Here is a 27,371-nt window from a genome sequence, read left to right as displayed (position 1 = left end):
TCAGCAAATATATATCCAAACACAAACATTTCCCCTTATCATAAATACAGATAAACTCAGCTCATCTTATTTTCACCCTCTAGTATGGAGAGTGAATATTACTTTAAAAGGTGACCTGCACAGATATATGAATAATCAAACAGCTGTGAAAATGTGCTGAATCCTTCAAATAGCCAGGTGGGCTGGTCCAACACACACACAACTTACTTTCCCCAGGTTTCTATACAGCTATGATCTGCCCAGGATCACCATGGTGATGGGTCACCTCTGGAGATGGTCTCAAGGTGTAAGGTAATTCAAAGGGGAGGACTCATGGGTTTGTTTTTGAACACACTGCAAAGCTGTCTCAAGGAATATTTTTTAAAATATTTCTTATACCCTGTGGAAAATAAATGAGATTCCTAATATAGTGTTAGAATTACAAATAAAACACAGTTACTTTCAAGGCAAATTGGTGGGTATTTATGGGGCTGGAGTTTCTCACTTCTTTTTCCTGTTTATTAACTGTAAAATCTGATTAGCTATTAGCTAGTAATAATTTTCCAAGTGTGAAATGCACTTAAAAATGAGATTTTCACATTGCTGGATGGGGATTAACACATGGAAAACAAACAAATTAGCAATTACCTTACCTATCTTTTATGGGAGTTCCAGAGACTTCATAATATGCTTGCAAATTTCCCAACCCTTCTGTCCCTCTTCTCAAATTATTTTGTGTAACAAATGCTACAATGAGGGAACAGGTAATTGTTCAGCTCCAGGCTATCAGATGATCTGGGAATATTGCAAGTGGTTCACAAAAGGAACTCTGTGATTTGATGAATTCTGGGTGCCTCTGCAGCACCCATCAGGCCTCCAAGGGAATATTTACACTGCACTCAGAGATGTGACTGAAGCCCATATAGACACATTCAACCTAGCTTTGATCTAGCTAGCTTGAGTACTAATACCAGTCATTGACTTCAGTGCAGGCTAGCTGCTCCAGTAAGTACTCAGGGTCCTGGGTAGGCTTGTACAGCCCACGCTGAAGCATGTGATACTTCAGTGCTATTTGTGCTCGCACTGACTAAATTAAAGATAGCTTGGGTATGTATTCAGGAACTTCAGTCACAACTCTGACTGCAGTGTAGACATACTCTGAAGCAATTAAAAGGGCTCAACATCTAGCACTATTTACTAATGTTTTCATCTTCTAGTCTAAATTTACTACGTTTAAAATCCCAACCAGTTTTGTTTGGTGGCTGAAATGGGAATAAGACAAGACAGATGGCTGTGATCAGACTATGACCAAGTATCTCCTTGTCATAGTGGATAGATTCAGCAGATGGCCAGAAGCCTTTCCATGTCACAATTGCACTGCCAAGACAGTGGCTCTCAGGTTTGTTAGAAAAAAATTATTCCTCGTTTTAGACTTCCCCAGTGGATGGAATCTAGCTGAGACCAGGAGTCTTAAAACTCCCAGAGATGTCTCCCCATCACCCCCCAATCACTACTCTACCCACAGGGGTGTCACCCCATCTGCTCTCATTGCTGCCCCGAAGTGTGTCAGTCATCCCATTCTCCATTCATTGCTGCTGGCTAGGGGTGCTCCCCCTGCTGACCCTAAGGGATGTCTCCTTGCCCATATGTTTTTGTGGAGTGCTGGGTATGTCTATGTAATACTATTATAGATTAGTTATTAATTCAGGTATAGTAGAACAGGAGGTTTGAGTTATTTCCCTTTAATTCTTATCTGTATCTTCTTGTTAAGGTTACCTGCACATTAACAAACATCTTATTTGGTTATTGTAAATATCCTGTGAATAGATTTCCCATTCTTCATTCCAGAGTTTCAGATCTGTTTTTAGAATGAATGATGAGGGGTGTGTGTGTCAACACCTGAAGTAATGCTACTTACAACATTGACAGAGGTCTGATAAAAAGGTACCTCATAAAAATTCTGAGATGCATGTTACTGCAAAAGCATCTTACTGATATGAAACATTCAAGATGACAACCTTAAAGAGACAGGAAGACCATCCATTCTGGCGGGCAGATAGACCAAGTCAGAAAAATCAAATTAAAAATACAGTATCATGAATGCAAACAGACATGCAGGAAAGAATGAGGGGCATTCTGTATTCAAATTTACACCAAAATTTTCCTTGTTAAATTCACACATGGTCACAACATATCAAAAATAGGAAACAGAACTCTGAATAAGGCTTTACACACACACAGATGCATTCTGATTACGTAATAAGCACTCTGGGTTTGCTCATCACCATGTGATACTTCTCCACATGGGGATGGGCCACTGCAGCCATGTGGTGGGCCTAGGCATAGGGGTTGTGAGGAGCTCTGTCTAACTCTCTCCTCCCCCTTCACAGAAAGGCTGTCCACTCATAGGGTTCCCAGAGCAGAGTGAACTGCTGCAGCTGTGTCTCAAAAATGGGTTGCAAGAATATTTTATAGTTGATAGTATTATGAAACTAACATAAGGGTTGCTCCCAGCTCCCCCTATAATGCGCACACACACGTTCAGTTACCTATGTAGTATCTTGTATATACAATTGACAAGAAGTTGCAGTTTAAATTACATGTCAGAACTGGAGGGAAAAGCAGCACTAATCTGAGCACCAGAACCACTAAACTACAAGGCCACTATATACACTAGGCTTAATTCTCCATTGCCTTGCACCTTAAAGCATTCACCCTGGACAGGTATCAAGACAAAATAAGTTATTTATACAATATCAGTGTAGGAAAAGCTGTGTATTCAGAGGCAAGAAGTGATTTAATACAAGTACCTTGGTTTCTGCTTTTTTTCCCTGAGTGCTACAAGCAATTCTCTAATACCAATCATTTGAAAAGTACTGATGAATTTTTCATAAATGGGGTCTGATTCTGCATCACCTACTCACATGAGAAATCCCATGAACTTCTCATGGGGTGCAGGATAAGGCTCTATCACCACTTGCAATGGACATCTCTGGCCTTTCTACCCACAGTGGATTAAAATTTTTCCTGCCACTAAAAAATTATGCTTCCCTACTGCAGACATTGGGGGGCAGATTTTCAGAAGATGGTATAAATTTCTACACCCACAATTCTAAGTCACTTGGACAAGTATATACAAATCAGTTATTTACATGTTTGAGTTAAATAGCAGGCATAATTAACTGACTGCCCTGTAGAGGCGCAAGAATGGAAAAGCCCAGCTAAGGCCTCCAACATGTATTATATAAATATTATAAATTAAAATATATATTTATTGGCCCTTTACATCCACAGTACAAAACTGGATACTTTTTCTACACCAAAGGTGTGATTCTCATATATACTGAGGCCCTTATTCACTGCTCTGGTTATGTCAAGGGACCTTAATGGGGATGTACATGTATTTGAACCCACTATACAGGCTTTATTACTCTGCCAGAGCTGTGTAAAGGGGCCTTTGTGTTAGTGAAAATCAGGTCCCAAAGGTATCCTGGACAAAACTACCAGGTAGTGTTTGAAGAGCTTGTCTAGAACAGTCACTTCCCTAACACGGCTGCTACTCTGAAACCTGTCATTTCACTAGTAAGATGTTTCAGCATTACTACTTTTACACCACACGTTTTAGACAGACTTCTCAGGTTTGTAAGCAGTCTTATCAGCATTTACTCATCACCATTAAAAGTAACATTTGATTCCTGAAAATTGGTTTCTCCTATTAACATGCCTTATTAAACAGGTCCAACATTTTTACTTAATGCCTGGGGTCAGAGAAGATTGTTACAAAACAAATATGAGAAATGAATCCCTCAAGCAACAAAGAAACCCTGCTACAAAGCAAGCTGAGAGAACCAAATTCTGAAACACTTAGTTTCAGTGAATGTAACTGGAGAAGATATTGAAAAAACATGTTAACACTTGGCTTGAATAAACTAATTTTTAACATAGAGCCACCTCCATTCCCATCTAAAAACTTCAGCAGAGGTAGCCTAAAGATCTTTCATCTCAGTTTAACACACTTCACCTGTCGCTCTGCATTGCTTTCACAAAGCATGCACTTGCTCATGCTTATTGTGACAGATATGGCAAATTCCTGCAATATCCTAGGCAAACCTTACTGAATTAAGTTTAAGTACCTTAAGAGTTCATTCTATTAAAAATGAAAATTTGATGAATTATTGTGGGATTGTATGTAATGTCTCTAGGGAGGAGACACGGTTAAGTAAATTCTGGGAAGTGTTAGGAGAGCTTCAGAGGGCTATTTGAAACAAAATGACTTTTTAAATTAAGTGGGTTTCCCAGGAAATCGCTAGGGAGAGGTGTATGCCAATGTAACTCCATTAGTTATGAAAGTACCTACCTAAACTTTTGAAGGAGAAACACATTGTCTACAAATTATCTATTTCCAGATCAAAGACCCCGTCTCTATAAAGGAGGGACTAATCTTTTCATGGGTGTGCTTGTTCTGATCTAACAGCTATTATGAACTTATGAACACAGAAAATCCCCTTGGTGGATTCTTAAAAACTGTACACCCGCCAGAGCCGTTGGTAAAGTTGGGGTGATCTCTGGTATTCTTATTAGCATGCGTATAGGTTCTTTTATTATTTTAATATGTTTTCTCTGTAATCATTCACCTTAAGAATAAACATGTATGTTTAGGAAAAGCTGTATGGTAAAGTATATGTATGTACACTGTTTATAATCTTTGAAGAGAAAGCAAAGCAGCCCCTGCTTAGTCAGACTGATTTGCTGGGGAATTCACAGTGTAGGCAGGGAACTGTGCAGCCTGGAAAACACCTGGTCAGGAGGGAGAGAGACATGTCTTTGCCCAAGAGATTTGACAGCTGGGGAGCTGGAACCTTGCTGGACCACGAGGGGGGAAATACAGGTGCAGTTGCCCTGCCTACACTGTGAACTGTAAAACTTATCAGAATGGGTTACACAGTGCAAAGATGCAATTAGCAGTTTCAAAACTAAAATGTCTATACTGCCTTTTCTAATATACTGCTTAAAGTGAAACCTATACAGGAGCTGCCCCTTAGATATTTATCAGTGGGTAGAGCGAGTCCATGCTCACTATTCCAGATGTATAACTTACCTATCGTCTCTCAGTTATAAATACAATGAACTATCTACCCAATTTCACATACAGTCTGCTCTCTATGAATACATGTAACTGTCATTCCAAAATTATATCCAGTTACAGCAGAATACAAATCCCACCATTTCCATTCAGTGTCACACTCCCTACAGGTGCTGTTGTAAAACATGCATGAGCTGATTTATACAGCCAAGTATGTCACCTTCAACTATGTGGTTAATATCCAACACACCCAGAGTTTTCTTAAGTCTCATTCTGGGGTAAGTAGCAGCAGAGTGGATTCAGAGTCCAATACTAGCTTGTCAAGCCTCATCTGAGTCAGCACTTCACATTGTTTCTTGGAATGATCCTGGCTATAGAGAGACAGTGAAGACTGAAAAAAAGAAGTGCCTTGATCAAGGAATAATGGGATGCATCTGCCTAATACCATTACATCTACCCTGTAAGCTCAAATCAAGTGTTTGTACTGCATGCTAACTTGCAAAATGCTCATGTCTGCATCAGGATTTTAAGGATGGGGAGGAGAGTCATTAGTCTAACTGCAGTGCCACTGGTGGCTTGGCTTGAGCTAGCCACCCAAGTACATACTCAGGGGGTCATGTAAGAATGTATGCTGGTGGCTAGCCTGAGCTGTTGTCACCACGCTGCTATTTTCAGACGCTAACTTTTGTGGAGCTAGTGCATCTATGTCTATCTAATTGCACCTCCCAGCGGCTATGTAGTCATCATCTTTATTTCATTATTTCCTCCTCCTCCTATTTTCCTTTGTTCTTGATGCTGTTTTTCTTTTAAGCAGAGAGACGAGCATAGGAGGAGGAGGAGACAGAATAGTTCACTTTGCAAATTCAGAATGAAACTTACATTCTGTAATCCTAGTCAGCTTCATTTCTACAGCTTATTCCACACACAAAGCATTTCTATTGTACTGACGTCTATGTAAACATGGAAATAAGAAAAACAGAGAGCTAAACCAATGAGAGAGGCAGTCCTTGCTGCACACTGATGATGGGGTTGAGACCAGTTATGGATTTAGGAAGAGGAACAGGACTAGCATATACAAGTGCTTTGAGCATATGTCAAAGAAAACCTAGAAGCAAGCTAGCAAATATCACAGCAACAGGCAAGTGACATAATTATTAGTTTTGGACATAATTTCAAACCAACATAGTCATATTAGAACCTTGTAATCATATCTACACATAAAGCATTGATCTAGTCCAAATCTAAGTTCTTTTAGCAACAAAAGGTGACCAAGTAATGTCAGATGTAGCAAGAATGAAAATAATGTAATGTTAAAATGATGGGTTGTTGAAAATACTGTATGTTAGTTTGCACTCAGGAAATTCAACTATTGCTTCAAGTCAGATTCTCATAAAAACAGTTTAACAGAAGTTATCTTTTTCATGACAAGTTACCTTGTTTCAGAGAGCATATGGCTAGCAAAAGCAATAATGAAGGACATACCTTTTAGATATAAAAGGGCTTTGGTGAGGAGGACTTAATATATGACATGTCTGCAAGTTGGCAACAGATGATGAGGGTGGTTGACCTGATAGCAACTTGTCGGGATCAGATAAATTAGCATCTGTTATAAGCTGTCTCTTTATGTATTTTCTTCCAATTTTCATCCTCAGGACATTCTTCAAAATAACTTTGGGTTGCCTGCCATACATATAATAATAAATGATAAATGCTGCACTCAAATCTAGATAAAGAAACTTTTGGTTGAATTCATGTAACTTAGTGGCTTGGTAACACCAAATATCATTACTACTAACAAAGTACCATTTTGTTCATGGTCCTTTACAGACATAAGACAAGATCTCTCCACCAAGAAGCTTACAATCTATGTCAGGCAGCTAACACAAAGAACAATGACCACAGACCATGGGTTGGAAGTTGGGTAGTCAAGAGGAGACAAGGGGGAAACCGACGTAACTTTAGCTCAGCTACAGTATGTTAGCATATTGTTGCATTTAGACTGCCTTTGACATCTCAACTGAGGATTTATCATTCTCTGTTCACATAAAGTTTATCTCAGAATAACTTCCATGCAAAATCTCAACACTGATAGAATTTACAGAGTGATCTTAAAAATTCTCCTAGGAACAGGAAGTCTCCAATAAAGCATATCTTATTGTTAATTAGTCTGATTCACTCATGGCTCTAGCCATCAGCTGGTGAACAGTATATATGTAAAGCATGTAACGAACTCTGTAATTAATTCTAGTCCTTTGTCACAAATCCCAGGTGTCAGTCTGCCATATATCAGATGAGATTGTGAGGCTGAGAAGAACATCTGCATGTGTCAGAAGAGATGAGCACCAAAATTAGGTCAATCAAAAACCATCAAGAGATGACAAAATGCATTTTATCAGTGGTTCAACTGTCAAATAAATACTTTGATTATCTTGTACATGTGTGATCAGTCAATTTGCTGTTTTGCCTGGTTAATGGCTCTCTTCCCTCAAACTCTGGTGCTTATGCTCTGCAGTTCCCATCGTGATTTCTTTCAGATGATGATGATGTACAGCCACAGCCTTTTCTGAATTTGGATGAATGATGCGGTCTCCTAGCTGTGCTCTGCAAACACCTCCGTCTGTCTTCTCTCTCTGTGAGCTGATCCACCTGGGTCACTTTCCAGCATAGCATGTTGTGGTGTCTGATGTCTTTCTTTCCACTCCTGTTCTGCTGAGAGGTACAAAGTCCTTTTCAAGGGAGCCTTGGTGTTTGCAGAGCTGGCGCACAGGTGGTCTGTGATGAGAAGCATGACTTGGAAGAGAGTCAAAGTCAGATCCAGAAGAACAATCAGAAGAGGAAAGAACTGTAGATTTCTTCTTCTAGGGGGACAGTCAGATGTTAATGTGTTTTCTTTTCACCGGAGTGATGAAAAACACCCATCTCAGAGAGTCCAATAAACTGGACCAGAATTAATCAAGTTCTAGACACCAACTCATCAGAAATTCCACAAGACTGTGGTTGGTACAGGCATACTCAAATTATATGATCCAAAGCGACACTCACAAGAGTAAGGCTTGGGATCAAGACAACAGGTAACATCTACAATGTAATAAGGAATACTTTTCCGTAAAAAACAATTGCAAGCAAATGATTATGATTTTTAGTTAAATGAAGCAAAGGTCCAGGACGTTAAGACTTAATCAGTATTGAACAACATACCTTTTGGATATAAAAAGGCTTTGGAGAGGAGGATTTAATATTTGCAATATCTCTAGGCTGGCAACGGATGATGAGGGTGGTCGATCTGATTGCAACTTGTCAACATCAGATAAATTAGCATCAGTAATAAGATGGCTCTGTGTGTATTTTCTTCCTATTTCTGTCCTCAGGACATTCGTCAACATAACTTTGGGTTGCCTGCCATACAGACAATAAGACATAATAAATATAGTGCTGAAGTCTAGAGAAGGTACATGAATTCAACAAAGTTTCTTTAAGGACTTTGTAATCCCGGCAATAACAGTTTTCATCTCGGCTAGAGGTATATTTGCTCAGCTGATGACTTGTAAAATTACTCTTTGCACAGATGGAGAGTCAAGACTGATTCTCTTGGGTGACAGCATCCCTTTCAGGAATTTGCATTCTGGCATCAGTGACTAGCCCAAACACACATGGATCTACAGGATAAATTTTTAATGCAGCAAAATCTCCACATATCCTGTACCACCTCTATTAAAGTTCACAGAACTGGCGCTACAAGAACCTCAAACTGCACTTAAACTGTAGATATGAGCATCTTCAAGACAGACGGTACCAAAGGGCAAAAACAGGGGGTCATACTGTGGCAACACTTTAAGGACAATAAAGCATTTAGCAGCTCATGCACAGATTCAAAATGAGGTTTTGCAAGAAAATTATGCTATTACCATAGCCAAATATTTTGTCAGATTATCACCTTGATTTTTATGTCCCAACATTAAAAGTTTCTGGCTATCTATGTTTGAGAAACTGTATGTAATTATAAATTACAAGGTCAGTTCAAGTTACTATTAAAGTTGCTTACATGAGTTGTGCTACGTGACAAAGTTTCTTGACACCATAAATGACTGTTTCTTGGAGCAGCTAGTCCTGGAACCCACAAGAGGAGAGGCAATTCTTGATTTAGTCCTAAGTGGAGCACAGGATCTGAATATGGGTAAATACAGCTGAACCACTTGGTAATAGCAACCATAATATAATTAATTTTAAACATCCCGGGAGGGGGAGGGAGTGCACCACAGCAGCCCACCTCAACAGCATTTAATTTCAGAAAGGGGAACTACACAAAAATGAGGAAGCTAATTAAACAGAAATTAAAAGGTACAGACACAAAAGTGAAATGCCTGCAAGCTGCATGGAAACTTTTAAAAAACACCATAATAGAAGCTCAAATTAAATGTATACCTCCAAATCAAAAAACATACTGTAGCAAGAGGAAACAAAAAAGTGCCACCATGGCTAAACAAATTAAAAGAAGCCATTAGAGGCAAAAAAAAAGCATCCTTTAAAAACTGGAAGTTAAAACCTATTGAGGAAAATAGAAAGGAGCATAAACTCTGGCAAAATCAAGTGTAAAAGTATAATTAGGCAGGCCAAAAAAGAATTTGAAGAGCAACTAGCCAGAGACTTAAGAAGTAACAGCAAAAATTTTTTAAAGTACATCAGAAGCAGGAAGCCTGCTAAACAATCACTGGGGCCACTGGACGATCAAGGTGCTAAAGGAGTGCTCAAGAAAGATAAGGCCATTGTGGAGAAACTAAATGAATTCTTTGTATCAGTCTTCACTGCAGAGGATGTGAGAGAGATTCCCACACCTGAGCCATTCTTTTTAGGTTACAAATCTGAGCAAATGTCCCAGACTGAGGTGCCAGAGGTTTTGGAACAAATTGATAAATTAAACAGTAATAAGTCTCCAGAACCAGATGATATTCACCCAAGAGTTCTGAAGGAACTCAAATATGAAATTGCAGAACTACTAACTGAGGTATGTAACCTATCACTTAAATCAACCTCTATGCCAGATGACTGGCAGATAGCTAATGTAACACCAATTTTTTAAAAAAAGACTCCACAGGCAATCATGCAATTACAGGCAAGTAAGCTTAACTTCAGTATCAGGCAAATTGGTTGAAACTATTGTAAAGAACAGAATTTCCAGACACGTAGATGAACATGGTATTTTGGGGAAGAGTCAACACTGCTTTTGCAAAGGGAAATCATGCCTCACTAATCTACTAGAATCTTTGAGGGGGTCAACACACACATGGACAAGGGAGATCCAATGAAAATTGCCTACTTGGACTTTCAGAAAGCCTTGGACAACGTCCCTAACCAAAGGCTCTTAAAGCAAAGTAAGCAGTCATGGGGTAAGAGGGAAGGTCATGGATCAGTAACTGTTTAAATGATAGGAAAAAAAGGATAGGAAAGGGTAGGAATAAATGGCCAGTTTCCACAACGGAGAGAGGTAAATAGTGATATCCCCCTGGGTCTGTACTGGGACCATAAATGATTTGGAAAAAGGGGTAAACAGTGAGGTGGCAAAATTTGCAGATGATACAAAACTACTCAAGATAGTTAAGTACAAAGCAGATGGTGAAGACTTACAAAGGGATCTCACAAAACTGGGTGACTGGGCAACAAAATGGCAGATGAAAATCAATGTTGATAAATGCAAAGTAATGCACATTGGAAAAACAATCTCAACTATACATACAAAATGATGGGGGTCTAAATTATCTATTATGACTCAAGAAAGAGATCTTGGAGTCATTGTGGATAGTTCTCTGAAAACATCCACTCAGTGTGCAGCAGCAGTCAAAAAAAGTTTACAGAATGCTAGGAGCCATTAGGAAAGGGATAGATGAGACAGACAATATCATAATGCCTCTATATAAATCCATGGTATGCTCACATCTGGAATACTGTGTGCAGAGCCGGTCACCCTATCTCAAAAAAGATATATTGGAATTGGAAAAGGTACAGAGAAGGGCAACAAAAATTATTAGGGGTATGGAACAGCTTCTGTATGAAGAGAGATTAAAAAGACTGGGACTTTTCAGTTTGGAAAGAGGTGACATGGGGGGAAATGGTTGAGGTCTAAAAATCTTGACTGGTGTGGAGAAAGTGAATAAGGAAGTGTTGTTTACTCCTTCACATGACGCAAGAAATAGGAATCACCCAGTTAAATTAATACGCAGCAGGTTAAAGAAGAAAAAAAAAAAAGGAAGTACTTCTTCACACAACGCACAGTCAACCTGTGGAACTCCTTGTCAAGGGATGTTGTGAAGGCCAAAACTATAACAGGGATCAAAAAAGAACAAGGTAAGTTCATGGAGGATAGGTCCATCAGTGGCTATTAGCCAGGGTGGTCAGGGATGCAATGCCATGCTCTGAATGTCCCTAGCCTCTGTTTGCCAGAAGCTGGGAATGGGTGACAGGGGATAGATCACTTGATGATGACCTGTTCTGTTCATTCCCTCTGGAGCACCTGGCATCAGCCACTGTCGGAAGACAGGCTAGTGAGCTAGATGGACCTATGGTCTGACCCAGTATGGCAGTTACGTGCTGCATTTGCTCTGCTAGATGAGACTGAAGTCTCTTGCACTGAATTGGTTCTGCAGCAAGGAATGCAAAACAGCAACTTCACGTAAGCCGCTTTAGTGATATATTTGCTATATGATTTGTCATGAATAGATGGAATTATCCTTTTTTTTTTTTTAATGGATAACAATTAAGCTGGGTTGTACAAAGAGGTTGATCTTGAGAACATGGTGAAATACATATCCTGATTTTAATAGCAGAAATTACTTCCCATGGAGATTTGTATATATAAAGTGAGAAAGATGAAGACTAAAGAATTATACATACTATGGGAGGAACTGCTTTTATATAAAGAGAAACATCTTTGTGTAAGTGAGAGGTATGTGGCAGGCAGATAACCAACACTGCATTCGTTAACTTTAGCAGCAAACAAGCATCCACACTAATCTTGCAGACCAGGAGCAAGGAATCATTTCCCAAGTAAGCTTGTCAGTAACTGATTACAGGAGTTAAGTCTTTGTGATAAAGCAGTCACTACTTCACCCAATCCTGACATATTTATCAATGAAATGCTTACAATGCCAGGCTAACAGGAAAACATTACACACCTTTTTCAAGAAACTCAGGTATTTCTACAAAAATTTTTCCAAAAGGAGAACTAGGCGGACAAGAATCAAAAGCTTGAACAATAAAAGCGCCCATCCTATGTACTCCAGAGCAAGTGCTGATAAACGGATGCCAGTGAAGTCTGGTTCCAGGTCCTGATACCTGCCTCTGAAAGAGTTGTATCCCTTCTGTAAAAAAACTATTTTAAAAAGCCTCATATATGCTTTTAGGAAAAATTAAGTTAATTGATCTGGTACACAAATAGTAAAGTGAACTTTACAGCACAGACAGTAATAATAAATTGTGCTATTTCATTACAGGATTTGAAAGTGGTTTATGCCAATTAATAACGAAAGAGGGGTAAGTGGTTTGAAAATGGGATTAGGAATCAAGAACTCCCTCTGTGGCCTTGGGCAAGTTGCTTGACCATATTCAGTCTTATTTTACCCATAAGTAAAATAGGAATACAATGTATTTGCTTTATTGGGGTACTGTGAAGATTACTTAGTGGTTGTGGTGCATTCTAAGTATTAAACCACAGCACTCTTATTAAATTAGTATTTTCCCCATTTTATAGATGAATAAACTGAGGCATAGAGAGGTTAAGTGAATTAAAGAAGATCACACGTTTGCTGGGAAGAAAAGCTAGGAATCTTTGTTCCATCCTGCTGCTCACACCTCTACACCAGAGTCCCTCCTGAATAACAGCACAACCCAACAAGATACACACCTGCTTAATGATGAGTCCCCCTGCACAATTACATTTTGAGACCTAACAATTATCCAGTTGTTAATCCATTTAATGTGTGCCATGTTGATTTTTATTGTTCTAGTTCTTAATCAAAATGTCATGTGATACCAAGTCAAATGCCCTACATAAGTCTAATTATATTAGATGAGTCAATCTTGTAAAATCACCAAAAAAAGATATTAAGTTAGTTTGACAGGATCAATTTCCCATAAATCCATGGTAATTGGTATTTATAATTACCCTCCTGAATTCTTTATTAATCAGATCCCATATCAGCATTCCATTATTTTGCCTTGGATCGATGTCAGGCTGACAAGCTTATAATTACCCAGGTCATTCCGCTTACCCTTTTTAAACATTGGCACAATATTAGCTTTCTTCTAGTCTTCTGGAATTTCACCAGTGTTCCAAGACTTACTGAAAAATCAACATTAACAGCCCCAAAAGTTCCTTGGTCAGCTTTTAAAAAATTTGGATGCAAGTTATCTGGATTTGCTGATTTTAAAATGTTTAACTTTAGTAGCTGCTCTTTAACAGCCTCCTGAGTTACTACTGGAATGTAAAGCATTTCATTATCATCTTAAGACAGGACTACATTTTCTGGCTTTTTTCCCCCAAATACAATACAGAAATATTTATTGAACACTTCTGCCTTTTCTGCATAATTCTTGACAATTCTGCCATTTCCATATAAGCATGGACCTATACCATTGTTAAGATTCCTTTTGTTCCTAATATACTTCAAAAACTACTTACTATCCTTAACTCTGCTAGCCATAGCTTTCTCCTTGTGTCCTGTTACTTCCCTTATCAAATTTCTACATTTCTAGCTTCTAATTTATATTCATTGCTATCAACTTCCCCTTTCTTCCATTTGTTTTATGTAAAATCTGCTTTCTCTTCCCGTCATGGGTTGTACCTCAAGGGCTCCCCCATGGGGTGAGGGTGGGTATCTCTCTCATCCCAGACATCCCTCTCTGGCTGTAGATGTCACTGTAGCACCGATCTGGCATGAAGAATGCAGTCTCCCAGCTGTAAATCTTGGCGAGACAGCTCCCCACCTTCTGGGTATAACTGCACTCCAAAAAAAAGGAAAAGGCAAACAAAATAATCCTGCAACCTACACAACAGTCTGGGCTTACTCTGCTGTTCCTCGCAAAGAAAAAAGCAAATAGTCTTCTTGGGTATCTGAGCAGCCCAGGCTGAGCTTCCTGGGCTCGAAAGAGAACAAGAGAAAGGGAAAGGGAAAGAAAATAAAAAGTTAAGTCTGTCTCTTTACCCCTCCAGAGGATCCAAGCAGCAGAGGATTTTTAGCAGCTTTCTGGGTAAGCAGACTCTGTTCTGTGGGGCTAGGGACCTCTGTTCTTTTGCTCCACTTCCCTCCGAGTCCCATACTCGGCTGGGCTTGGTCCTCCCTTTTAAGGACCATGTGCAACAGGCCAGGTGCGCCAGGTCAGGGGTAACTGAGCCCACAGGCGCTCTTTACCCCCCCCCCCCCGACCAGGGTGGGAAACTGTCCCAAACTTTTCCTTTAAGCCAAGTTGTTTTTTTGGTGGTTGTTTTTGTTTTTTATAGCCTTCTTCTCAATTATGGCATTTTGGGCATATTAAACAGTTCCCAATTGACATGTACAACTTTCTATCTAAATTCTTTCTTCAGCTGATTTGGCCCATAATTGTTATCAGCTTTATGAAACTGGCCCTTTAAAGAACTAAATATATACTACTACCTTAGATTTTATTCTGTTTGCACACAACAAATGTAATTAAGTCATAAAACATTTGCATCACTAAGCAACCACCAGTTCTACGATCAATGTCTGTCTGTCAGGATGAAGTCTAATACAGAATTCACATGGGTTAAAGCAACTTGTTGAGTTAGGAAATTGTCCTCTATAATTTTTAAAAAGTCCAAGGACATGTTAGTATTGCCAGCATGCTGGAAGTCTGATGTGTCACTCGGGAAATAGATAAAACCATTTTTGACATGGAGTGCTATTCCGCCTCCCCTTTTGCCCACTTCTTCCTTCCTAAATTCCATTTATTTTAACATTTCAACTACAAGAATCTTCCCAACAGGTTTATATACCACCAACTAGGTCAAGATTATACTCTTAAATACGCAATTCCTCTCATTTATTACCCAGCCTCCTAGCACTGGTAAATATGCAATTAAAGAATTTCTTATTGTATCCCTTGATTAATTTTGTTCTCAACATCTCAATTTTCTGTACAAACTCTGCCTTAAAAAAAAATTCTGGAAAAGCATAAATTAACTTCTGAACATTTGATGCCCCACTATATTACTAATCCACTCTTACATTAGGGTGTCTTTTTGGGAAAGTATTTAACTCTACGACTATGCACCTCTACTTCAAATATCAAGTGAAAGTAATTTGTGTAATGGATTCCAAATGTATCTATTTTCTTTAAGTTTCCCGAAGTCACAATGGCCAGTTCAAGGTCTCCTGCAACATCTCAATAACGTTATCTAGCATCACAGAGAGAAACAAGTAATTCCCACTGGAATACCGAGTCACAACACAAGGGTTACAATAACTCCAGTTTTTAAGTTGGCTGGGGGGGGAATAGAAAAGCTTCATTGCCTGCCAGTTGCTCCCTTGTATCTAGTGTTAAAGAAGGATGCATTCTGGGGCATCAAAGCCAGAGCAGATATTTATGCCTTTGGAGAAGCAGGAAGGTTAAATCAGAATTTCTGTTAAGCATACCTCTTACCTCCAACAGTTTGCAGCATTCAATACTGTAACTCCTCACTTAAAGTCATCCCGGTTAATGCTGTTTTGTTGCTGATCAATTAGAGAACATGCTCGTTTAAAGTTGCGCAATGCTCCTTTATAACGTTGTTTGGCAGCTGCCTGCTTTGTCCACTGCTTGCAGGAAGAGCAGCCAGTTGGAGCTAGTGGGTGGGGGCTTGCCGGGCAGTTCAGCTGTCCCCCTCCCCACTGCCATGTGCTGCTCCTGCCCTCTGCCCTGGAGCTGCTCCCCAGAGCCTCCTGCTTGCTGTGCAAGGGGGGAGGGAAGAGGGGTGCTAATGTCAGGGTGTCCCCCTCCCTCTGCTCCTGACCCCCATCTTCACAGAGCGGGCTGGAATGGAGGGCGGGGGCAAGGGGGACAAGGTTCAGGATGGAGGGAGCTTGCTGGCAGCAGCTGCTGTCTCAATTTGCTGATCTACTTAAAAAGGCAATGTACTTAGAGTAGGGTCACTTAAAGGGTAATGTGCATCTCTCTCTCTCACACAAGGTGTGTATCTCTGTCTCTCTCTGCCATGCTGCCTTGTAGAGTGTGAGGCTACATTAACAACGTGTTAACCCTTGAAGGCTCAGCCCAGTGCCAGTTCAACATTTAGCAGTAAGGCATTCCCTGGGAAATATCCTACCCTCTGACTCCACCACCTCAACCAAGCTTCACAATCATCATTGCTGTGTACAGTATTAAATGGTTTATAAGTTTTAAACACTGTGTGTGTGTGTGTGGGGGGGGGGGGCTGTATATATATGAGATGTCTTTTGTCTCGCGAAAAAAATTTCACTGGAACCTAACCTCCCCCATTTACATTAATTCTCATGGGGAAATTGGATTCGCTTAACATCGTTTCGCTTAAAGTAGCATTTTTCAGGAACATAACTACAACGTTAAGTGAGGAGTTACTGTACATAAATGCAGGGCTAACTGATCACCAAAGAAACCTTTGTGATCACTTGCACATTGAGTACAAGGTGCAGAATCATCTGACATACTTTACATTAAGCATTTCCTTAAACTGTAGCTTCTCCTTCAAAAGTTTGCACTTCTAGAATCTTTTCCTTCCAAGAAACCACTTCATAAATGAGTTTATTCTAAATACCAACCATGAGATAGAGAATTATCCTAATTCTGCAATTCACAAACTAGAAACAACTGTAATTATCTAATTGTTTAAATTATGTAGATTTAACTGCACCATGAAATCAAAATACTTAGATTCAGTCCTCATGACAGAAATTAAGAACTCTTCACATTTAGCTTTGTCAAATACTCTTATTGCTTCCGCATGTGATTTCTCAAACATGTTCTTTAACATACATAACTATCCAGTTGCTACAGAGTAGATGTTTTCTATACAATTCACGACTAACCTCTGAGGCAAGCCAAAAGATACCAATGACAAAAAAGGACATCAGTACAAAGATTCTGTAAATCACACCACCTCACACATTCACTCACTTAAGAGGTCTGAGAACATGCTTGTATCTAACTTCTCAGTACGTACTGCTAATCATGTTGGTTGGCTTTGTTTTCCTTTAACAGCCGACAAAGCCAACTTATTTATGATCTTTCAGAGATCCCATAGTGATGTATATATTTGAAAGGTGATCTGGAAACCGATTTGGGAAAAAAAAAACCCAGAAGAGCAGCAAGTGCTGAAATAATAATTTGTACTTAAAGAACAACAGTCTTCTTCTAAGGATCTCAAATAATTTAACTGGCACAGATTCACAGATGATAAAGCCAGAAAGAACCAGTTGATCATCTAGTCTAACCTCCTGCATAACACAGGCCATAGATCTTATTGACTTAGGCCATGTATACACTTACCTGGGATCTATGCTGATGTAATCAGTGCAGTGGGGGTTGATTTAGTGGGTCTAGTGAAGACCTGCTAAATCGACTGCAGAGCGCTCTTCAGTTGACTCCGGTAGTCCACCGGAATGAGAAGAGTAAGGTAAGTTGACGGGAGAGTCTCCCCCATTGACACAGCACAGTGGTGACACTGCAGTACGTCAACCTAAACTACACTGACTCCAGCTACAACGTAGGTTGACTTACCCCCATAGTGTAGACAAGGCCTCAATTACCTGTTAGATTTGTATTCCTAGTTTGATGCTGCCAACCAACCTTGTGAGAAATCTTACAACAAAGTAAAGCTTGTAATTAGGGCTGTTAAGCAATTAAAAAAATTAATTGCAATTAATCGCGCTGTTAAACAATAACAGAATACCATTTATTTAAATATTTTTGGATGTTTTCTACATTTTCAAATAAATTGATTTAATTACACCACAAAATACCATGTGTACAGTGCTCACTTTATATTTGTTTATTACAAATATTTGCACCGTAAAAAACAAAAGAAATAGCATTTTTCAATTCACGTAATACAAGTACTGTAGTGCAATCTCTTTATCATGAAAGCTGAATTTATAAAAAATAACAGCATTCAAAAACAAACAACATAAAACTTTAGAGCCTACAAGTCCACTCAATCCTACTTCGGCCAATCGCTCAGACAAACAAGTTTGGTTAAAATATGCAGGAGATAATGCTGCCCACTTCTTGTTCACGTCACCTGAAAGTGAGAACACGCGTTCGCATGGCACTGTTGTAGCTGCCGTCGCAAGATATTTACGTGCCAAATGCGTTAAAGATTCATATGTCCCTTCATGCTTTAACCACCATTCCAGAGGACATGTGTCCATGCTGATGACGGGGTCTGCTCAATAACTATCCAAAGCAGAGCGGACTGACACATGTTCATTTTCATCATCATGAGTCAGATGCCACCAGCAGAAGGTTGATTTACTTTTTTAGTGGTTCAGGTACTGTAGTTTCCGCATCTGAGTGTTGCTCTTTTAAGACTTCTGAAAGCATGCTCCACACCTCAGCCCTCTCAGATTTTGGACAGCACTTCAGATTCTTAAACCTTGGGTCGAGTACTGCAGCTATCTTTAGAAATCTCACATTAGTACCTTGCATTTTGTCAAATCTGCTGTGAACGAGTTCTTAAAACAAACATGTGCTGGTTCATCATCTGAGACTGCTATAACATGAAATATACGGCAGAATGCGGTTAAAACAGAACAGGAGACATACAATTCTCCCCCAAGGAGTTCAGTCACAAATATAATTAATGCATTTTTTTTTTAAACGAGCATCATCAGCATGGAAGCATGTCCTCTGGAATAGTGGCCGAAGCATGAAGGAGCATATAAATGCTTAGCATATCTGGCATGTAAGTATCTTGCAACACTGGCTACAACAGTGCCATGTGAATGCCTGTTCTTACTTTCAGGTGACATTGTAAATAAGAAGCAGGCAGCAATATCTCCCATAAATGTAAACAAACTTGTTTGTCCTAGAGATTGGCTGAACAAGAAGTAGGATTTAGTGGAATTGTAGGCTCTAAAGTTTTACTCGGTTTTGTTTTTGAGTGCAGTTATGGAACAAAAAAAATCTACATTTATAAGTTACACCTTCACAATAAAGAGATTGCACTACAGTACTTGTATGAGGTGAACTGAAAAAATACTATGTCTTTTATCATTTTTACATAGCAAATATTTGTAATAAAAAATAATATAAAGTGAGCACTGTACAATTTGTATTCTGTGTTGTAATTGAAATCAATATACTTGAAAATTTAGAAAAACATCAAAAAATATTTAATAAATTTCAGTTGGTATCCTATTGTTTAACAGTGCGATTAACTGCAATTCATTTTTTTAATCGCGATTCATTTTTTTGAGTTAATTGCGTGAGTTAATTACAATTAATCGACAGCCTTACTTGTAATACTATACGATTACTATATAAACACATTCTAGCCATTAATTTCAATTTGGGCTTTCTAAACAGCTATGAAAGTAGCATTTGTATGGCCCTAATAATTTTGTGGAAAATAAGGATACCTGTCTTCAAGAAAGGTTTATAACACTCAAAATAGGTAAAACACTATACTGTAAAATGAGCCAGTTTTGATATGAGACATCTTACCCAATTGTTGATCCTTCGTCAATGAAGCTGGGTCTGTCAAAGTCCCTTTGTTTTTTCCACTTTGGATAAGGCTCTTGATTTCTTGTCCTTAATTTCCACTGGAATTTAAAAAAAGGTCTAATAATGAAGACGTTTTAAAAATTAAATGACGGTTAATGTATCGGGAAGAGGTAAGGATAGGTGGAAGAGTGAGGAGAAGGACAGAGCTTGAAACATGACTGCTTACATAGTATAAAAGATCAGCAGCAAAGAAAACTAGACATTCAGTTCAAAGAACATGAAGTATTGAAATCAGTATGATTTCCAGCATTTTTATGAATACCACCAACTAAGTCTCAAATCTGCCCTTTCCCTAAGAAATTTGACTGTTTGTGCAGGACAACCAGATTGTGAACTTTTACTTAAGAAAAGACCACATGTGCTTTTGTAGTGGGTTTGTTCAGTATTTATCATGATCCAGTAAGGCACCTGCCTAGCTTAATTCCCTTAAGAAGTGACTTAATTTGATGTTGCCAGTGATACTCAGACTGTGGCCTTCAAGCCACAAGTGGCTCTTTAATATGTCTCGTGCTGCTCTTTGCAGCACATGATATTAAAACACTGTGTGATTTAATTATTAACCAATCTAAGTTATTAACCAATCAGGATGCTTTTTACTATGCAATTAACGAATTAAGTTATCAACTTTCACCAAGTTATTAACTTATTTGCTCTGAGAATACTATATATAAAAACTAAAAATTTCCCTGTCATTCAAACTACTGTGGCTCTTTTCGGTAATGCTGATCACTAAATTGGCTCCTGAACCACTGAAGTCTGAGTATCACTGATCTCCACTTTAGGATTCATGCTTCTATGCAAGACAGGGATCTGAATGCTCTGTAATGTCAAAAACAAAAACTGTTACACTGCCTCCATGGTGGGTGGCATGGCAGAGCCCTGTTTCATAACACAGCAGTGAGACACAATTGTTACTAATGTCCTAAATCATCAGTTCCTTTTTGACCAGTAATTAGTAACGAGAAACTATAGAAACACAATGAGTTCTTCAAAGCCAGAGACAGTCTTTATGTCCTTCCTGTCCCCTCCATTTTTGGGAGAGAGGAAGACATAAAGGAGCATATATCAGCTTTCAGAGAGAGACCGAAACATAAAAATTGATGCCAATGGATCAACACGGTAGAAAGCACACAAGCAAACTGGGCCTTGCTCACTTCTGCAGTAGAAGGCTTGGATGAGGAGACCAAGGGAAATCTGAAGATTTCTCTCTCTCTCTAATGAATCAACTAAGTTTGGGTTGTGCCCCAAAGAAAGTATCCACCCCCACTCCAAAATCTTGAGGGCTTGCCTTATGCATAGTGGTGTGGATTGTGGTGGACTGTCCCCAAAACTGTGAAAGGCTGGTGGCAAAAAATTGTTCTGCATGCCCACCCAAAAACAGAAAGGCTGGCTCTGCCAACCAGAGCGGGTAACTCTGTCGCTACCACCATCAGGGAATAATGGGACATTATTTGTCGCCAGTGTAGTACAGATCTGTCTAACGGAATTCCACTGAAAGCTTCAAGGATGATATCTCTTCACACAATAAGGAAGAAAACTAGCAGGCAACACTATGAAGTACATCTCCAAGATGGATATTGGCTTCTACATGCAGATGAAACAAACCTGTTTAATCACGAGAGCTGAGTTTAAAAAATAAAAATAAGAAACAAGCAAAAAAAAAACCCTGAGAGATCAGAAGGGGCCAAACACAAATAAAGGACTTAAAATATAGGGCCCTCAGTAAATAAGTAGCAGGTAAGAAATGAGGCAGGTGGAAACAGATGCTGTAACAGCAAGAAGCCAAACTTAAATTATTTTAAAGGACACTCAGTCCAAGCAATTTATTTTCTTGAAGTGTAGGGAACTGATCTGCCAACCTCCCTAGCAGGAAGAGAGCTGATGCTGGCTACCACAGCTGACATGCTTCTGACTTAAGTCTTAATGTAACTTAAGGTTCAACTCAGTTGATGACTAACAATGCAAAATATGGTAGTCATACAGCCTCCCAGATACACTCTCAAAAATCCCCTCTCAAGAACAATTAAACCCCAAAACAATATTTCTGAGTTGACAATCATGTGCTTTAGCATGATCCAGTGGATGGGAGCACTGGACCGAAGGTCAAGAGACTTGAGTTCTATTCCCAGCTCCCGCACTGTGACCTGACGTATGACCTTGGCCAAGCCATTTTAGAAATGGGTCTCAGTTTCTATCTGTAGAATGGGGTTTATATTTATTCAGCTTTGTAAAACACTTTGAAGTAATCTTCTGTATTGCACTCCCTTAAGGTTAAACAGTGTTATTATTAAAGGGCACAAACACCCAAGTGACTGCAAGGCCCCAGCTGTATAGGCTGAAAGGAGCATGGGGAAGCTGCAGAAAGCTAAGAGCTGTCCAGATTAGAAGCTCAGGTGTTTCTTAAACGTGGAGCTAGATGGACATCACGGAGGAGATAATCCAACACCCAAATTGCAATGAGAGAGCAAGTCCTGCTACAGCTACTTCCCACAATAACTGTGAGGGTATTGGGAAGTGGAGCCATGAGAGAGGGAGATAACTGGAGAGAACCACTTGCCTTATATCTAGCTTCTGAGCAGTGCTGAAACTCCCCAGAGAAAAGTACTGAATGGTGTTATGCACAGGGTAACAAGGATGTCAAAACCTAGGAGCAACTAAATGCAGAGGTTATGCCTACAGCAACAGAGCTGAAGATAATGGGGATCCAGAAACCGTAAATACATACAAGAACAAGAAGCTGACAGACCAGTGATGTTTAAAAATTAGTCCATAAGTGTATATATACTGCAACTTCAGACTCAGTAGCACTCAAAATTACATGGTAAGTACAGAGCTCAAGGAGCCAAGGATGCTCATAAGAATGTACCACAGAGTGACAAGGCAGTTTACGAGTGGAAAACCTGTTGCTTCCAAGCACTCTGATCCCAGTTCCATACAGGAACACAGATCGAAGAGGGAGGAGAAGCTCTTCAAGATTTATTTTTAACTGCTACATAGATAAACATGTTAGCAATTAGAAGAAGGTTAGGTTTATTATTCCCCACTTTATACATTCAGCAAGTGGGCTAAAAAACATCCTTCCAGAGCTGGTTCACAGACCACCACCCTCTTCATAGACAAATCCTTCCTGAACATACTCTTCTGACATGAAGCTTATAAAAAACTAAGCAGCTGATTCTATAAGATTGTAGGTCACTTGAAGAGAATCTGTATTTTTCACCAAACCAAAAAAAACAAAAACAAATTTAGAATACTTCGTTAGGAAATAGACAATCATCACCTGACTACCTAAACTGTATGTTCCCCTGTGCCTTCCCCTCCATCTGTGTTGTCTTTAAGAGTGTAAAGGGCAGGTTTTTTTACAAGCACCTAAGGGATTCAGGAGCAGTGAATTTCAATGGGACTTGTGCTCAAAAGTCCTTTATGTTCTTCTGAAAGCTTCATCCTAAGCTCTTTGGGGCAGAGCCTGTGCCATCATTTCTGTTTGCACAGCAGCTAGCATACTGTGGGCATGATCAGAAACAAAGTTTCAGTGCTGAGTTGAAATACTACTTAATAGCACCACAACACACTCATGACATGGAGCATCTTTATATCTCACTTAATTAATTTTGAAAGTAAATTACTTGGTAATTATGTGTTTCTACAAATGACTGAGAAGATTAAGACAGTCTTTAATAATGTATCTTTTCAGCAAAAGAGGACTATCTAGGCATGCATGAGTCTTAACATCAAATTACAATGTTGCCAACTCTCACAATTTTATCTCAAGGCTCCCAATATTTCATGTTTTTCTTTAAGCCCCATCTCAGGGAGTCCAGAATCTCATTTTCAATTTTTTATTTTTTTTTTTAAAGTAAGTTTCTAACCCAAATGGTTGCAGAGAAAAGCTTCACAACATGACATCAGTTTAACCTGAAAACTCAGAAACCAGAAGACAAAATTAACCCCAAATGCATATTTTTTTAAAAATTCATTATCTTTAAGATAATCTCACAGGGGAAGGAGCGGTTTCAGGCAAGGCTCATGATTTTTGAACATGTGAGGCTGGCAATATTGCAATCAGGTCCTCCTTCTGCAACCGTATGTATGGGCATAGACCTGAGCCCCTGTCAAGTCAATTTTCAGAGTAACAGCCATGTTAGTCTGTATTCGCAAAAAGAAAAGGAGTACTTGTGGCACCTTAGAGACTAACCAATTTATTTGAGCATGAGCATCCGATGAAGTGAGCTGTAGCTCACGAAAGCTCATGCTCAAATAAATTGGTTAGTCTCTAAGGTGCCACAAGTACTCCTTTTCTTTTTGTCAAGTCAATGACAGCCCAACCCATGCTCCTGCAGTTGTGACCTCGTTTCGATAGATGGAAGAGAGCGCTCAATTTCAGAACAAACAAGAAATGTATAATGTGTTCCTGACATTTCATTTTGAAAAATTTCAAATAAAACACATTTTAAGTAGCTTCTATTTACCTCTTGTAAAGGGCAGTCCCATTGGTGGGAGTCTGTGAGCCTTGACAAAGGAGACTGAACATGGACATCCTCTGACTTTGTGTTTGGTTTCTTCTTTGGTATGCGAAACTGGAAGTAGAGAATGTTGCTTTTACATTAATTATCTGTTAAAATTAAATGATTCAGCTCTCCCCTAGCGCTGTGAACTTATGTATTCTCACCCTTTTCACCCCTCAGGCCAAGTTAAGAACATGGAAAAAGAGAAATACCGACTGCAACTTGAATTTGAAGGTTGTATTTATGATTCCCTATTCCTGGTTTGTCTTTCCTATCACATTGGGCATTGGAAAATTAATTTTAAATCTCAGTAAACTGGGGAGGGGAGGTGGAGACAAAAAAAATCCTAAATTAAGTTCATTAACTACTCCATGCATGTGCCTTAAGGATAAAAATAGATCCACCTTCCACTTGTAACTTCCTCCGTACTTTTCTGATTCACTTACATCGAATTCTAATCTTAGCATGCTAATTTCACGGAAAGATAAAGAGAAAACAGAAAGAACAGAACTTTCAAATAAATCAACCTACATTTTCTCAAAAGAAAAAGTTTTAAAAATCCCCTCTCAAGAACAAATTAAACCCCAAAACAATATTTCTGAGTTGACAACCAACATCTACATATCAAAAAGGATGCATGGAACACATGCTAGCATGTGTTACCATTCCCAGCCTTAACATAATGAAAACAGTGTGTCAATTTCCTTATCTTATGTTTTAAAAACATCACTTAGGAAATAACACAGGTCTCAATAGACATCAGAAGTTCAAAACAAAAACTGATCAATTAAATCCTTATGGGCATGTTTTGACAGGAAACGAGTATCCTTTTCAATCAGATTATTTTAACCCATCTTTTGTTTGTTTTTAACGGGAAAAGATTTGAAATTTTGGGTCATTAACGACAAGACATTACAATTACACTGTCTTGCTATGTATAACAATAAGTAGCAACATATTGCCCATATCTTATTATATCATTAACATTTCCCTTTGATACTTGGGAGAACTCTTGATTAAATTGAATTTTAATCCGTTCCCATTTCTTCTTGGTCATGTGTATTTGGTTTTGGGACTGATTTCAGCAATTTTTGTGCTTCTCCTGGAGTAAAGAAAGTGTGATGTTTGACCCACTTGATATATATTCCGGATTGCTGGGAAAAATCAATGCAAATCCAAGCTTTTTCCTATGGAGCTGTTTGCAGACTTCTGTAAATTCAGTCCTTTTGCTCTGTATATCTATAGAATAGTCTTAATACGAGGAGGCTCAGTTACTTTCCACTCCTATTTCTTTCTACTTTCTGGCTGTGTAGAGAATCAAAACCTGGTCTCTGAACTTGCGTAGCTGTATTTTGACTAGTCAAATGTCTGTTGTGCACTGTCACACTCCATCAGACTCTGCTTTTGATAACCAAAGAATCTCTCAATAAAGAATATGTTTTCAAAGGTAATACCATCAAATTAAAGACGGCAAACTTAATCCACCTGCAGTAAGCCAGTCATTTATGCTCTATGTACTTTCCTTATTAACCAGTATTACAGGGGGAGAAAAAAAACTATTCTGACTTTTTTGTGCTGAAGTATTATGTGATGTTCATCATCTGAAAATATTTTTTGAGGAAGAGTCCACACTGGTACACATGCTTTAATAACAGTTGAAAATTCTTTATGTCTGGGTATTAGTGATCTAAAGAGAGATTCAGATTTAAAAATTCAGAGTGATGTTGGACTGCAGGTTTCTGTAAGATTGCCCCATAATTTGGTAATCATCTTATTTAAAATTTTAACATCTGTTTGGTGTGATCAAAGCTTGGGAGCAGCTGGAAAGCGAAAGATGACAAAAAACACTGCAACAGAGAGAAAGGACTTTTTTTAATGACTAACTTCAAAGGAAGGAAAGAAGAAAAGGAAAGAAAGTGGGGACAGGGATAAAAAAGGGCACAGGATATTAAGATGAACCTCTACCTCACTCTCCCACCCTGCAAGTCTCATAGTAGGACACTTTTCCAATCCTCACACTCATTTAAAAAAAAAAAGTGAGCTCCAAATATTCACAATTACGCTTATGACAAGATGAACGTGAAAAAGGCAAATGAGAAATCAAAGTTTAAAATCATCACATATTTTATTTAGCAGGAATAGAATTCTAAGTCCCATTTCAGCCTCCCACTGACATAAGCTTATTGGATCTGGGTATGTGTATATATACGTTAGAGAAGACTCATTTTAGCTTTGTCTAACTAGCCTTATTTTCTTAAAATTTGCCACTTATGGTAGCAAGAGTGGGAAAGCTAATGTGAACAAGAGGTAGCAGCAGCTAAATTTTTAACCACTGTACTACCTAGCCCTGCTCTGACCAGAGCCAGACAAGGTGGTTAAAAAGCTGACTGCTACAGGTTCTTTGCCTTCAGCAGTGTATCCAGTGTTGCTGCCACCAGTTGAATTGTGCTAGTGGTAGTAACATGGAAATTTAAGGAGGAATAAAGGCTAACAGACAGTTTCTGGTGCACCTTTGTGGACCATTCTTCGAAATACACAGCTGTTCTTTTGCATAACGGTTATAGAACCGAGCCTTAAAAAGAAGCCATGAGTAGTCTAAAGACCTTATACAAAACAGTGTACTGATTAAATACAAAATAAAAATTACTTTCATCTGTACTTAATTATTTTGCCTATGTAGTAACTTCTATATTAGCCTTGAACTTAACACTTGGTTATACATCACCTAACCCTACCCAAATATGCCTCCATTAAGCAAAATATATTTATGCATATGAACATGATCCTAAATTGGCTCTCTGGGGATGGCAACCCAATAAAGTGAAGCTTGCAGGATTCACGAGTATATTTGCAGTTTCTGGAATTTTTGCAAGTACATAATGCCAGGCCTGCAGTATTTTCTTATAAACAATACAAAACTTACTTTCAGATTACTTGATGCAGCAGTTTTTCCACTTCCTTCCATAACTGTCACTACTGTAAACAGATACAAAATCAACTTAGTAATTTGTACTTTACTTGTTCAGAGTTTAAAAACATTAACCAATTAAGTTTCTCAA

The 27,371-nt window shown here is 38.8% G+C and overlaps 1 protein-coding gene across 3 annotated transcripts in view; it reads right to left on the bottom strand.

Annotated features, from left to right (window-relative positions):
- Positions 1-27,371, bottom strand: part of SENP7 (SUMO specific peptidase 7) — a 71,909-nt gene that overhangs the window by 40,675 nt on the left and 3,863 nt on the right. For 2 of the 3 annotated variants that reach the window (XM_074973233.1, XM_074973242.1), the window contains exons 2-6: positions 27,236-27,288; positions 24,277-24,384; positions 19,748-19,845; positions 8,261-8,458; positions 6,545-6,742 (exon numbers count right to left, since the gene is read on the bottom strand). In XM_074973233.1, the coding sequence (XP_074829334.1) occupies positions 6,545-6,742; positions 8,261-8,458; positions 19,748-19,845; positions 24,277-24,384; positions 27,236-27,277 (644 nt within the window). In that variant the 5' untranslated portion in view covers positions 27,278-27,288. The remainder of the gene's footprint in view (positions 1-6,544; positions 6,743-8,260; positions 8,459-19,747; positions 19,846-24,276; positions 24,385-27,235; positions 27,289-27,371) is intronic. The other variant, XM_074973252.1, reaches the window with a different exon arrangement.

Source organism: Natator depressus, chromosome 1 (assembly GCF_965152275.1).
Source record: "Natator depressus isolate rNatDep1 chromosome 1, rNatDep2.hap1, whole genome shotgun sequence".
In the NCBI taxonomy this organism is placed as follows: domain Eukaryota; kingdom Metazoa; phylum Chordata; order Testudines; family Cheloniidae; genus Natator; species Natator depressus.
The sequence above is the reverse complement of the archived record's forward strand: the minus strand, read 5'-3'. Positions and strand labels throughout refer to the sequence as shown.